Genomic DNA, 14,114 nt, shown 5'->3' on the forward strand with positions numbered 1-14,114 from the left:
CAGTGCTGATCATGGCAGCAACTATGTCACCTTATGCTGGGCGAGTCGTTGTTTATTTGTAATATTCCAAATAAACTCACGGCGTCGCTGCTCACTCGCGGATATGAGGAGTTTTATTTCTCCACCCACTACAAAAGGAGTAATTCTAGCACTAAAACCAGAGCTGCCATTGTTGTCAGAGCGGCGTACGTTAAATTTACCATTATATTTTAATTTTATCAACAACAAGGCACATTTGCGCGTCCTTAATTTTTTTTCTGGAATAACAATGGACCTCAAAGGACAGTCGTTGGTGAATTTTATCCTCGGCTTTGTTGTCTTCGTCCACATCGCCACTGCAGACCTCAGCTATTCTGTTCCGGAGGAGATGAGACCCGGATCCATTGTTGGAAATATTGCCAAGGACCTCGGGCTGGAAGTAGGGAAATTGGTCACTCGTAAAGCCCGTATTGATACCGAGGAAAGCTATCAGCACTACTGCGATATTGATCTAAAAACGGGACATTTTGTCATCAGGGAAAGGTTTGACAGAGAGGAGCTGTGTGGGGAGAAGGTGTCGTGTATGCTTAAATTCGAGTTAGTCCTAGAGAGCCCTTTGGAGCTGCACCGCGTTTCACTGCTCATCCAGGATGTAAACGACAATTCGCCCGTTTTTCCGAAGGATACAATTAAACTGGAAATAAGTGAATCGGCCATCAAAGGAGCTCGATATCGTGTTAATGAAGCACATGACGCTGACATCGGCCAGAATACGGTTAAACAATACAGTTTACAAAAGAATGAGCACTTTGTTTTATCTGTTCGAGACGATGCTGACGGATCTATGAGCGTCGAGTTGGTGTTAGACAAAGAGCTAGACCGTGAAAAAGAACACGAATTAAATTTCGTGCTTATTGCTGTTGATGGTGGCAATCCACAAAGATCAGGAACTGCCAATATACACGTGACTGTACTGGATGCTAACGATAACGCCCCAGTGTTTGACCAAGCATTTTACAAAGCCAGTCTACCTGAAAACTCTGCGCTTGATACTGCAGTCGTCACAGTAAGTGCCACTGATGCAGACGAGGGAGTCAATGGGGAGGTGACATATGAATTCAGCCGCATTTCAGAAAGGGCTAAAAAGGTTTTCTCGCTGAACAGTAAAACTGGAGAGATAAAAGTAAAAGGACCACTTGATTTCGAGAGTAATTCCAAATATGAAATGCGCATCGATGCCAAAGATGGTTATGGACTTTCATCGGATTCCAAAGTAATGATTGATATTACTGATGTAAACGACAACGCTCCAGTTATTTATATGAAATCCTTGATGAACCCCATACCTGAGAACGTGTCACCTGGTACAGAGGTGGGCATCATTAACGTGCAGGACAGAGACTCTGAGACTAACGGACAGGTCCGCTGCTCCATTCAGCAAAACGTCCCCTTTAAGTTGGTTCCTTCTATTAAAAACTATTATTCTCTGGTGACCACAGGACATCTGGACCGTGAACTAGTGTCTGATTACAACGTTACAATCACTGCCACTGACGAGGGCTCTCCACCTCTGTCCTCCTCTAAAACTGTTGAGTTATCTGTAGCAGACATCAACGACAACCCGCCTGTGTTTGAGGAACAGTCCTACAGCGCATATGTGACTGAAAATAACAAACCTGGCTCCACGTTATGTTCCGTTACTGCTCGAGACCCCGACTGGAGACAAAACGGTACAGTGATTTATTCTCTGTTACCCGGTGAGGTGAACGGTGCCCCGGTGTCCTCCTATCTATCTGTTAACGGAGACACGGGGGTGATCCACGCTGTGAGGTCGTTTGATTATGAACAGTTCAGGAGTTTCAAAGTCCACGTGATGGCCAGAGACAACGGTTCTCCTCCGCTCAGCAGCAACGTGACCGTCAGTGTGTTCATATCGGACGTGAACGACAACTCTCCTCAGATACTGTACCCCGCCCCGGAGGGCAACTCCTTCATGACCGAGCTGGTCCCCAAAGCTGCACACGGAGGCTCTCTGGTGTCCAAAGTGATAGCGGTGGACTCGGACTCCGGACAGAACGCCTGGCTGTCCTATCATATAGTGAAATCCACTGATCCGGGACTTTTCACTATCGGTCTCCACAGCGGAGAGATCCGGACACAGCGGGACATTTCTGAGTCTGACAGCATGAAACAGAACCTTATTGTGGCAGTGAAAGATAACGGACAGCCCTCTCTCTCTGCCACCTGTTCCATGTATTTACTTATTTCTGATAACTTGGCTGAGGTGCCAGAACTGAAGGATATTTCTTATGACGAGAAGAACTCCAAGCTGACCTCTTATCTGATCATCGCACTGGTTGCTGTGTCCACGTTCTTTCTGACCTTCATCATCATCATCCTGGGTGTGAGGTTTTGTCGCAGGAGAAAGCCCAGACTGTTGTTTGATGGAGCAGTCGCCATCCCCAGCGCTTATCTGCCTCCTAATTACGCAGATGTTGACGGCACAGGAACTTTACGCAGCACTTACAATTATGACGCCTACCTGACAACAGGGTCTAGAACCAGTGACTTTAAGTTTGTCAGTTCTTACAATGACAACACGCTGCCTGCTGACCAGACAATAACAAAATGTCCAGCAGACTTTCTTGAGGCTTTTGGCGACTCTGACGATTCTCCCCAGGTAAGAATTCCTGAGTTCATTATTTGACTCCCTTTGGATTTAAAAGGCTACACTCAACCCGTGACTGCAAAGCAAAAACAATGTGCGAGTGTTTGTGCCGTTATATCACATTTGGACACGTATTTGATGTATTTGAACGTTTCTGGAACTAATAGTAGACTACAGTATCCCTAGTTTATTCAAACTGAGTGTAAACTTCGACCAACACCAGTCTGTTTTTTCTCAGGAGGTGAGTTCTGCCACCGGAGCAGTCGGGTGATTGGTCTGTTATTTTTGCCTGTCTTTATTTGGAAATGTTATTGATTTAACTGGCCGTCCCGTTCCGTGGCTCATGACGAAGCAACAACTTCTTTTAGAAACCAAACGTTATGTTTTTTTCTGAAAGTGTTTTTAAAAGCAGACGCTGAGTGCCCTTCTGCTTTAGGCTCTGTCCATGGTGCTAAAACATGGAAGGTTGCCACACGCAACACAGTTTAAAGGCATGTACGCCGATATCAGTTATTATTTTAAGACGCACATGTCATTAAACCGTTGTTAAAACGCAGAAGAACAATATTACCAGTTTGCATGTTGATATTGAAACGTGCGTCCTGTTGTTGTCTGTATGCGTGTCAATCAATGCAACATGCTTGCAACTTTTACTGTTACGTCTTGCCATTCGTTTAGAAACTGCATAAAATTGGTCTCGACACTATTTAATGCCAGCAAAAAACATGGCGATATCTTCTGGCTATATGCCTATTATTTTATCACATGCTCTATCTCAAATGAACACACTGTGTCGCTGTCTACCAGTTCTCCTGGAAATATGGCATTGCCGTGTAACATAACGTCTCCACCCATTGTCCCTGAGCTTTGTGTCTCCAGTTATGTTGCGGCTGTGAAACGAGCCGGGGGATCGCGTTGCAGATTTCTGTCTTTGAATTTGTCAGATTTAGTCCACCTTACACGTATTCGCAAGTGGAACTAAACACATTTTGAATATTTTGTCTTTGCTGCGGATGTTTGCCATTTCGAATAATGGAACACAAAGGATTTTCAAAACCTGGCCTGGTTACCCACTTCGTCGTCTGTCTCTTTGCGCTGCAAGCAGTATGTGCTGAGGTGAGCTATTCTATCCCAGAGGAGATGAAAGCAGGAACTGTCATTGGAAATATAGCCAAAGATCTTGATCTGGATATACCTACCCTGTCAACTCGCAAGGCCCGAATTGATTCCGAAGGGAACAACGACCGTTTTTGTGTCATCAGTTTGAAAACCGGGGATCTAAGTGTTGCAGAGCGGCTTGACAGAGAGAGCCTTTGTGGAGCAAAACCATCCTGCATTTTAATCCTGGAACTTGTACTGGAGAATCCGTTGGAATTACATCGTATAAATCTACACGTCCAAGATATTAATGACAACTCTCCGCAATTCAAAAGGGATTTAATTAGAATGGAAATAAGCGAATCCGCAGAAAAGGGTACTCGTTTCTTAATAGAGGAAGCACATGACGCGGATATAGGTCAAAATTCTGTTCAGAGGTACAGCCTTCAAAAGAATGAACATTTTATTCTAATGATTGATGCTAACAAAGTTGAACTTGTTCTGGAGAATAAACTTGATAGAGAGACACAACGAGAGATTGATTTGCCTCTAACAGCTGTTGATGGTGGTTCTCCACAAAGATCAGGTACTGTAATGATACACGTCACTGTACTGGATGCTAATGATAACGCCCCAGTATTTAGCCAGACCGTTTATAAAGCCAGTCTGCCTGAAAACTCTCCTCTTGACACTGTAGTGGTTACGGTAAGTGCTACTGATGCAGATGATGGGGTGAATGGCGAGGTAACATATGACTTTGGTCATGTTTCGGAGACAGATGAAAAACTGTTTTCTATTGATGCTAAAACTGGAGAAATAAGAGTAATTGGTACCATGGACTTTGAGAAGAAAAATTCATTTGAACTGCGAGTTATGGCAAAAGATGGACTGGGATTAAGTTCTTACGCTAAGGTTTACATAGACCTAACTGATGTAAATGATAACGCACCAGTGATATATCTGAAATCACTGAGTAACCCCATACCTGAGAACGTGTCACCTGGTACAGAGGTGGGCATCATTAACGTGCAGGACAGAGACTCTGAGACTAACAGACAGGTCCGCTGCTCCATTCAGCAAAACGTCCCCTTTAAGTTGGTTCCTTCTATTAAAAACTATTATTCTCTGGTGACCACAGGACAACTGGACCGTGAACTAGTGTCTGATTACAACGTTACAATCACTGCCACTGACGAGGGCTCTCCACCTCTGTCCTCCTCTAAAACTGTTGAGTTATCTGTAGCAGACATCAACGACAACCCGCCTGTGTTTGAGGAACAGTCCTACAGCGCATATGTGACTGAAAATAACAAACCTGGCTCCACGTTATGTTCCGTTACTGCTCGAGACCCCGACTGGAGACAAAACGGTACAGTGATTTATTCTCTGTTACCCGGTGAGGTGAACGGTGCCCCGGTGTCCTCCTATCTATCTGTCAACGGAGACACGGGGGTGATCCACGCTGTGAGGTCGTTTGATTATGAACAGTTCAGGAGTTTTAAAGTCCACGTGATGGCCAGAGACAACGGTTCTCCTCCGCTCAGCAGCAACGTGACCGTCAGTGTGTTCATATCGGACGTGAACGACAACTCTCCTCAGATACTGTACCCCGCCCCGGAGGGCAACTCCTTCATGACCGAGCTGGTCCCCAAAGCTGCACACGGAGGCTCTCTGGTGTCCAAAGTGATAGCGGTGGACTCGGACTCCGGACAGAACGCCTGGCTGTCCTATCATATAGTGAAGTCCACTGATCCGGGACTTTTCACTATCGGTCTCCACAGCGGAGAGATCCGGACACAGCGGGACATTTCTGAGTCTGACAGCATGAAACAGAACCTTATTGTGGCAGTGAAAGATAACGGACAGCCCTCTCTCTCTGCCACCTGTTCCATGTATTTACTTATTTCTGATAACTTGGCTGAGGTGCCCGAACTGAAGGATATTTCTTATGACGAGAAGAACTCCAAGCTGACTTCTTATCTGATCATCGCACTGGTTGCTGTGTCCACGTTCTTTCTGACCTTCATCATCATCATCCTGGGTGTGAGGTTTTGTCGCAGGAGAAAGCCCAGACTGTTGTTTGATGGAGCAGTCGCCATCCCCAGCGCTTATCTGCCTCCTAATTACGCAGATGTTGACGGCACAGGAACTTTACGCAGCACTTACAATTATGACGCCTACCTGACAACAGGGTCTAGAACCAGTGACTTTAAGTTCGTGACGTCTTACAATGACAACACGCTGCCTGCTGACCAGACTCTGAGGAAGAGTCCAAGTGACTTCGCTGAGGTGTTTGGAGATTGTGATGCTTCTCCTGAGGTAGGCAAACGTCTCATATCATTTGTCAAATGTCGGGGGACATAAGTCCTTCTTAATAAGACATTCCTCACGTTTGTTTTGATCATTGACGTTTTTCTTAGCCTCGTGAGTTTTTTTCCCTTCTAATTAGACAGAGACATATAGACATATACTTGTAGGGTCTTGGCCTTAACCACCTTTTCTTCCCACCATAACCACACATACACGAACACACACACATTTTCTTTATGCCCGAGCTGTAAATTCTTTGGTCGAGTAATCAAAAAATATTTGACACTATTGTCGTTGTTTTTTCTTGTAATCCTACTGTCTCTCTTGCTGCAAAGTTGCTATCTTTCAGTGAAAACCCTTTTGATTTTCAATCATCGCTTCTCTGTCCATGGTGCTGAACTCAGTTTTTTCTGCGGCTGCATTTTTCACAACAAAATTTCCTCAGTTTTCCATATTTGTTTGTCACTCAAAACATATATTGACTTTGCTGTATCATGTAAAACACATTTATTTACTTGTGATTGATTAATTTCTTTCTTTTTTACTCTTATATAAGGTGAGCTATTTATATGTTGGTTTATAGTTTTAATAAGGCAATCCTAAACTTTCTCGCATTAGTTTCGTTTTAGTATATATGTAGTTCTCTTTGAAGATTTCTCTCTTAACCCCGTTCAAAGAAAATCCTACATCCCAGTGTTATATCTCACAAAATACTCAAGGTGTCAGTGTGCACTAATAAACAAGATTGCACGTTCACTCTCCACCCTTTTACGTCGACAGATGTAAAGCCAGAATCGAGCATTTTGCAGCACTCGACTTAAACCGCTTGGTATTATGACTGCAATTACACGAGGGTTTGAATATCCATAGAAATCACGAATGAATCGTTGATATTTTTTTTGAAAACTTAAATAGTAGTTGCGTTTTGTTTCATCGTAATAATGGGACACAACAGATTGGCTCTTCACTACTACGGACTTGCTATTATTTCCCTTGCCCTCCTCCCCGTTAATGGAGACGTGAGCTACTCTATCCCGGAGGAGATGAAACGTGGATCTGTAATTGGAAATATCGCTAAGGATCTGGGACTTGATTTGGACAGACTGTCCGCTCGCAAGGCCCGTATTGATACTGAGGATAACAGTGTTAAATACTGCGGCGTGAATCTCAACACAGGAGACTTGACCGTACAAGAAAGGATTGACAGAGAAGGGCTTTGTGCGAAAAAGGCCTCATGTGTTGTAAAACAGGAACTCGTGCTGGAAAATCCTTTGGAACTGCACCGTATTAGTATCCGAGTTCAAGATATTAACGACAATTCACCGCAGTTTAAAGAGGAGTCACTGAAAATTGAAATTAGGGAATCGGCTGTAAAGGGTGCACGTTTTCTGCTTGGAGAAGCGCACGATGGAGACATTGGAGAAAACGCTGTTCAGGGCTACTCACTTCAGCAGAATGATCACTTCAAATTAAATGTAAACACGAAAGCAGGTGGACGAAAGTACTGCGAATTAATCTTAGACAAAGAGTTAGACAGAGAGGACAAAAAGGAGATCATGTTATTACTTACCGCTTTCGATGGCGGCTCTCCTCAGAGATCAGGCACTGTAGTCATACACGTCAGTGTCCTGGATGCTAATGATAATGTACCAGTGTTTAGCCAGACTGTCTATCAAGCTAGTCTGCCTGAAAACTCTCCTCTGGATACATTGGTGATCACAGTGAGTGCAACTGACGGAGACGAAGGTTTAAATAGCGAAATTACCTATGGATTTGATCACGTTTCAGATGAAAATAGCAACGTGTTTTCTTTACACCCTAAAACGGGTGAGGTGAGAGTAGCTGGAGCTATTGATTATGAGAAAGTATCATCCTATGAAATGCAGATAAGCGCTAAAGATGGTCTGGGATTAGTTTCATATGCAACCCTACTTATTGACATTACTGATATAAATGATAACGCACCGGTGATATATCTGAAGTCACTCACCAGCCCCATACCTGAGAACGTGGCACCTGGTACAGAGGTGGGCATCATTAACGTGCAGGACAGAGACTCTGAGACTAACAGACAGGTCCGCTGCTCCATTCAGCAAAACGTCCCCTTTAAGTTGGTTCCTTCTATTAAAAACTATTATTCTCTGGTGACCACAGGACAACTGGACCGTGAACTAGTGTCTGATTACAACGTTACAATCACTGCCACTGACGAGGGCTCTCCACCTCTGTCCTCCTCTAAAACTGTTGAGTTATCTGTAGCAGACATCAACGACAACCCGCCTGTGTTTGAGGAACAGTCCTACAGCGCATATGTGACTGAAAATAACAAACCTGGCTCCACGTTATGTTCCGTTACTGCTCGAGACCCCGACTGGAGACAAAACGGTACAGTGATTTATTCTCTGTTACCCGGTGAGGTGAACGGTGCCCCGGTGTCCTCCTATCTATCTGTTAACGGAGACACGGGGGTGATCCACGCTGTGAGGTCGTTTGATTATGAACAGTTCAGGAGTTTTAAAGTCCACGTGATGGCCAGAGACAACGGTTCTCCTCCGCTCAGCAGCAACGTGACCGTCAGTGTGTTCATATCGGACGTGAACGACAACTCTCCTCAGATACTGTACCCCGCCCCGGAGGGCAACTCCTTCATGACCGAGCTGGTCCCCAAAGCTGCACACGGAGGCTCTCTGGTGTCCAAAGTGATAGCGGTGGACTCGGACTCCGGACAGAACGCCTGGCTGTCCTATCATATAGTGAAATCCACTGATCCGGGACTTTTCACTATCGGTCTCCACAGCGGAGAGATCCGGACACAGCGGGACATTTCTGAGTCTGACAGCATGAAACAGAACCTTATTGTGGCAGTGAAAGATAACGGACAGCCCTCTCTCTCCGCCACCTGTTCCATGTATTTACTTATTTCCGATAACTTGGCTGAGGTGCCCGAACTGAAGGATATTTCTTACGATGAGAAGAACTCCAAGCTGACCTCTTATCTGATCATCGCACTGGTTTCTGTGTCCACGTTCTTTCTGACCTTCATCATCATCATCCTGGGTGTGAGGTTTTGTCGCAGGAGAAAGCCCAGACTGTTGTTTGATGGAGCAGTCGCCATCCCCAGCGCTTATCTCCCTCCTAATTACGCAGATGTTGACGGCACAGGAACTTTACGCAGCACTTACAATTATGACGCCTACCTGACAACAGGGTCTAGAACCAGTGACTTTAAGTTCGTGACGTCTTACAATGACAACACGCTGCCTGCTGACCAGACTCTGAGGAAGAGTCCAAGTGACTTTGCTGAGGTGTTTGGAGATTGTGATGCTTCTCCTGAGGTAGGCAAACGTCTCATATCATTTGTCAAATGTCGGGGGACATAAGTCCTTCTTAATAAGACATTCCTCACGTTTGTTTTGATCATTGACGTTTTTCTTAGCCTCGTGAGTTTTTTTCCCTTCTAATTAGACAGAGACATATAGACATATACTTGTAGGGTCTTGGCCTTAACCACCTTTTCTTCCCACCATAACCACACATACACGAACACACACACATTTTCTTTATGCCCGAGCTGTAAATTCTTTGGTCGAATAATCAAAAAATATTTGACACTATTGTCGTTGTTTTTTCTTGTAATCCTACTGTCTCTCTTGCTGCAAAGTTGCTATCTTTCAGTGAAAACCCTTTTGATTTTCAATCATCGCTTCTCTGTCCATGGTGCTGAACTCAGTTTTATCTGCGGCTGCATTGTTAACAACAAAATTTCCTCAGTTTTCCATATTTGTTTGTCACTCAAAACATATATTGACGGTGCTGTATCATGTAGAACACATTTATTTTCTTGTGATTGATTAATTTCTTTCTTTTTTACCCTTATATAAGGTGAGCTATTTATATGTTGGTTTATAGTTTTAATAAGGCAATCCTAAACTTTCTCGCATTAGTTTCGTTTTAGTATATATGTAGTTCTCTTTGAAGATTTCTCTCTTAAACCCGTTCAAAGAAAATCCTACATCCCAGTGTTATATCTCACAAAATACTCAAGGTGTCAGTGTGCACTAATAAACGAGATTGCACGTTCACTCTCCACCCTTTTACGTCGACAGATGTAAAGCCAGAATCGAGCATTTTGCAGCACTCGACTTAAACCGCTTGGTATTATGACTGCAATTACACGAGGGTTTGAATATCCATAGAAATCACGAATGAATCGTTGATATTTTTTTTGAAAACTTAAATAGTAGTTGCGTTTTGTTTCATCGTAATAATGGGACACAACAGATTGGCTCTTCACTACTACGGACTTGCTATTATTTCCCTTGCCCTCCTCCCCGTTAATGGAGACGTGAGCTACTCTATCCCGGAGGAGATGAAACGTGGATCTGTAATTGGAAATATCGCTAAGGATCTGGGACTTGATTTGGACAGACTGTCCGCTCGCAAGGCCCGTATCGATACTGAGGATAACAGTGTTAAGTACTGCGGCGTGAATCTCAACACAGGAGACTTGACCGTACAAGAAAGGATTGACAGAGAAGGGCTTTGTGCGAAAAAGGCCTCATGTGTTGTAAAACAGGAACTCGTGCTGGAAAATCCTTTGGAACTGCACCGTATTAGTATCCGAGTTCAAGATATTAACGACAATTCACCGCAGTTTAAAGAGGAGTCACTGAAAATTGAAATTCAGGAATCGGCAGATAAGGGTGAACGGTTTCTTCTTGGAGAAGCGCACGATGGAGACATTGGAGAAAACGCTGTCCAGGGCTACTCACTTCAGCAGAATGATCATTTCAAATTAAATGTAAACACGAAAGCAGGTGGACGGAAATATGGTGAATTAATCTTAGACAAAGAGTTAGACAGAGAGGACAAAAAGGAGATCATGTTATTGCTTACCGCTTTCGATGGCGGCTCTCCTCAGAGATCAGGCACTGTAGTCATACACGTCAGTGTCCTGGATGCTAATGATAATGTACCAGTGTTTAGCCAGACTGTCTATCAAGCTAGTCTGCCTGAAAACTCTCCTCTGGATACATTGGTGATCACAGTGAGTGCAACTGACGGAGACGAAGGTTTAAATAGCGAAATTACCTATGGATTTGATCACGTTTCAGATGAAAATAGCAACGTGTTTTCTTTACACCCTAAAACGGGTGAGGTGAGAGTAGCTGGAGCTATTGATTATGAGAAAGTATCATCCTATGAAATGCAGATAAGCGCTAAAGATGGTCTGGGATTAGTTTCATATGCAACCCTACTTATTGACATTACTGATATAAATGATAACGCACCGGTGATATATCTGAAATCACTGACTAACCCCATACCTGAGAACGTGTCACCTGGTACAGAGGTGGGCATCATTAACGTGCAGGACAGAGACTCTGAACGCAACAGACAGGTCCGCTGCTCCATTCAGCAAAACGTCCCCTTTAAGTTGGTTCCTTCTATTAAAAACTATTATTCTCTGGTGACCACAGGACAACTGGACCGTGAACTAGTGTCTGATTACAACGTTACAATCACTGCCACTGACGAGGGCTCTCCACCTCTGTCCTCCTCTAAAACTGTTGAGTTATCTGTAGCAGACATCAACGACAACCCGCCTGTGTTTGAGGAACAGTCCTACAGCGCATATGTGACTGAAAATAACAAACCTGGCTCCACTTTATGTTCCGTTACTGCTCGAGACCCCGACTGGAGACAAAACGGTACAGTGATTTATTCTCTGTTACCCGGTGAGGTGAACGGTGCCCCGGTGTCCTCCTATCTATCTGTTAACGGAGACACGGGGGTGATCCACGCTGTGAGGTCGTTTGATTATGAACAGTTCAGGAGTTTCAAAGTCCACGTGATGGCCAGAGACAACGGTTCTCCTCCGCTCAGCAGCAACGTGACCGTCAGTGTGTTCATATCGGACGTGAACGACAACTCTCCTCAGATACTGTACCCCGCCCCGGAGGGCAACTCCTTCATGACCGAGCTGGTCCCCAAAGCTGCACACGGAGGCTCTCTGGTGTCCAAAGTGATAGCGGTGGACTCGGACTCCGGACAGAACGCCTGGCTGTCCTATCATATAGTGAAATCCACTGATCCGGGACTTTTCACTATCGGTCTCCACAGCGGAGAGATCCGGACACAGCGGGACATTTCTGAGTCTGACAGCATGAAACAGAACCTTATTGTGGCAGTGAAAGATAACGGACAGCCCTCTCTCTCTGCCACCTGTTCCATGTATTTACTTATTTCTGATAACTTGGCTGAGGTGCCCGAACTGAAGGATATTTCTTACGATGAGAAGAACTCCAAGCTGACCTCATATCTGATTATAGCGCTGGTGTCTGTGTCCACGTTCTTTCTGACCTTCATCATCATCATCCTGGGTGTGAGGTTTTGTCGCAGGAGAAAGCCCAGACTGTTGTTTGATGGAGCAGTCGCCATCCCCAGCGCTTATCTGCCTCCTAATTACGCAGATGTTGACGGCACAGGAACTTTACGCAGCACTTACAATTATGACGCCTACCTGACAACAGGGTCTAGAACCAGTGACTTTAAGTTCGTGACGTCTTACAATGACAACACGCTGCCTGCTGACCAGACTCTGAGGAAGAGTCCAAGTGACTTTGCTGATGCCTTTGGAGATAGTGATACTTCTCCTGAGGTAAGAGCGTCAAACATGTGATCCAATATTTATTACAAAAAGGCTTCTGATTTTTTCAGATTTGTGAATAGCGGTGTGAAAGTGATATTGGTACAATCACTTCCCACAGTGATTATACGTTTTATACCATTTGGACATCAGAAAAAGGGATTGACAAGGATGTTATTGTTTTGTCTGAATTCATTCCCCAGGAGTCCTAATTGTTCCTCGAACCATTACCAAATGTTATCAGTGATAGATCTTTAGTTAGATACATTTTGTGCTCTTTGAACGGTTGGTGTCCTTCTTGGCCTTTGGGGCTATCTGTATAGATAGTTTGGTACGTGGACACACTTTAAGGATTTTAGATAAAGGCGCATTCATTCACTCATTTCGTTAATTCTCATGAAAGGTTTAGTTGTTGCTACGATGTTTACAGGAATCATTGACCAATCAAATTAGCCTTTTTAACGATTCAAAACTTTTTAATTGTTAATGTCCTTGCTTTTGTGCTCTAATTTTATTTTAGAGGGAAAGTTTGAAAAGGTTTTGTTCTCAATGTTTGTTTTTGTCTGTAAGATTGTTCAGATCGACTCTTTCTTTCCTTGGTGAAAGGAAATAACTCACACCTGTAAGTCACATTATGTTTTACCCTTTTAGGAGTCTGAGTTTTTGTCTGTCATTTTTGTTAGACATAATCTTCCTTCGTCTTCTCCGTTACAGCGACATGTGCTTCAGATTTGAGGAGTCCTCTTGTGTAACAGATCCTAGATTGTTTCTCCATACATTTTCAAAGTCATCTTCATTTTCATGGTCCCAGATAATATGCCACCTGTTTACTATTCACCTAATTCATCTGCTGGTGTTTCAATGATTATGGATTTGTTTCCAGTTTCCCTTGAATTATGCAGTGAAGTCCAGCTGTTTGCTAAAGTTGTGGAATTTTTTAAATACTGAGGAGCCTGTGCAAGATGTTAAAGGTGTTGAACAAATCGATTAGAATCCTGCAATTAATTTCAAACTTCACTCTTTTTGCGCCCTTAACACGTTCATTTTCCCTTGTTGTTTCTCTCTACACTGTAATGAAATGTAAGTTAAGAATAGTTTCCCATAGGCATAAATCATTCCTTACACTATGTAAATAATCTAGGTGGTCATTTATTTCATTTATGTCACAATTTCAGTGTTTTAGAGGATTTGTCATAGGCTGTCATTTTTCTCACTCTTTACAAACACATTATAATTTGTGGCCAAAGCGGTTGTGGTGGATAGCTGTCAGACCATTTCAAGAAACATTTAAGCACAAACATCTATTCACTAAATGCTAAACGTAGTAGATACTTTATTTTAAGAGGGGAATGTAAATGTTCAGAAAAATATGAGTCTAATTATTCACACCTAAAAAGCAGTGCTCAAAAT

General features: G+C 43.6%; 2 protein-coding genes across 2 annotated transcripts; both read left to right on the plus strand.

Moving 5' to 3' along the window:
* Positions 1–268: 268 nt before the first annotated feature.
* Positions 269–3,484, plus strand: LOC139291760 (protocadherin beta-15-like). Its single transcript, XM_070913863.1, has 2 exons — positions 269–2,659; positions 3,455–3,484. Exons 1-2 carry the CDS (start codon positions 269–271, stop codon positions 3,482–3,484), a joined length of 2,421 nt encoding a protein of 806 aa, XP_070769964.1.
* A 195-nt stretch (positions 3,485–3,679) lies between these two features.
* On the plus strand, positions 3,680–13,439 carry LOC139291761 (uncharacterized). Its single transcript, XM_070913864.1, has 8 exons — positions 3,680–6,064; positions 6,166–6,169; positions 6,974–7,012; positions 7,067–9,390; positions 9,492–9,495; positions 10,300–10,338; positions 10,393–12,716; positions 13,419–13,439. Exons 1-8 carry the CDS (start codon positions 3,680–3,682, stop codon positions 13,437–13,439), a joined length of 7,140 nt encoding a protein of 2,379 aa, XP_070769965.1.
* Positions 13,440–14,114: the final 675 nt, after the last annotated feature.

The sequence above is a fragment of the Enoplosus armatus genome, chromosome 10 (genome assembly GCF_043641665.1).
Source record: "Enoplosus armatus isolate fEnoArm2 chromosome 10, fEnoArm2.hap1, whole genome shotgun sequence".
NCBI lineage: Eukaryota > Metazoa > Chordata > Actinopteri > Centrarchiformes > Enoplosidae > Enoplosus > Enoplosus armatus.

What these genes read in the sequence shown, in the direction of transcription:
- LOC139291760 (XM_070913863.1), top strand. Translation starts at nt 269, where the DNA reads ATGGACCTCAAAGGACAGTCGTTGGTGAATTTTATCCTCGGCTTTGTT. An exon ending in ACTCTGACGATTCTCCCCAG is followed by an intron (nt 2,660 to 3,454) that starts GTAAGAATTCCT and finishes GCTGTCTACCAG; the next exon opens with TTCTCCTGGAAATATGGCAT.
- LOC139291761 (XM_070913864.1), top strand. Translation starts at nt 3,680, where the DNA reads ATGGAACACAAAGGATTTTCAAAACCTGGCCTGGTTACCCACTTCGTC. An exon ending in AATAATGGGACACAACAGAT is followed by an intron (nt 7,013 to 7,066) that starts TGGCTCTTCACT and finishes TCCTCCCCGTTA; the next exon opens with ATGGAGACGTGAGCTACTCT. An exon ending in AATAATGGGACACAACAGAT is followed by an intron (nt 10,339 to 10,392) that starts TGGCTCTTCACT and finishes TCCTCCCCGTTA; the next exon opens with ATGGAGACGTGAGCTACTCT.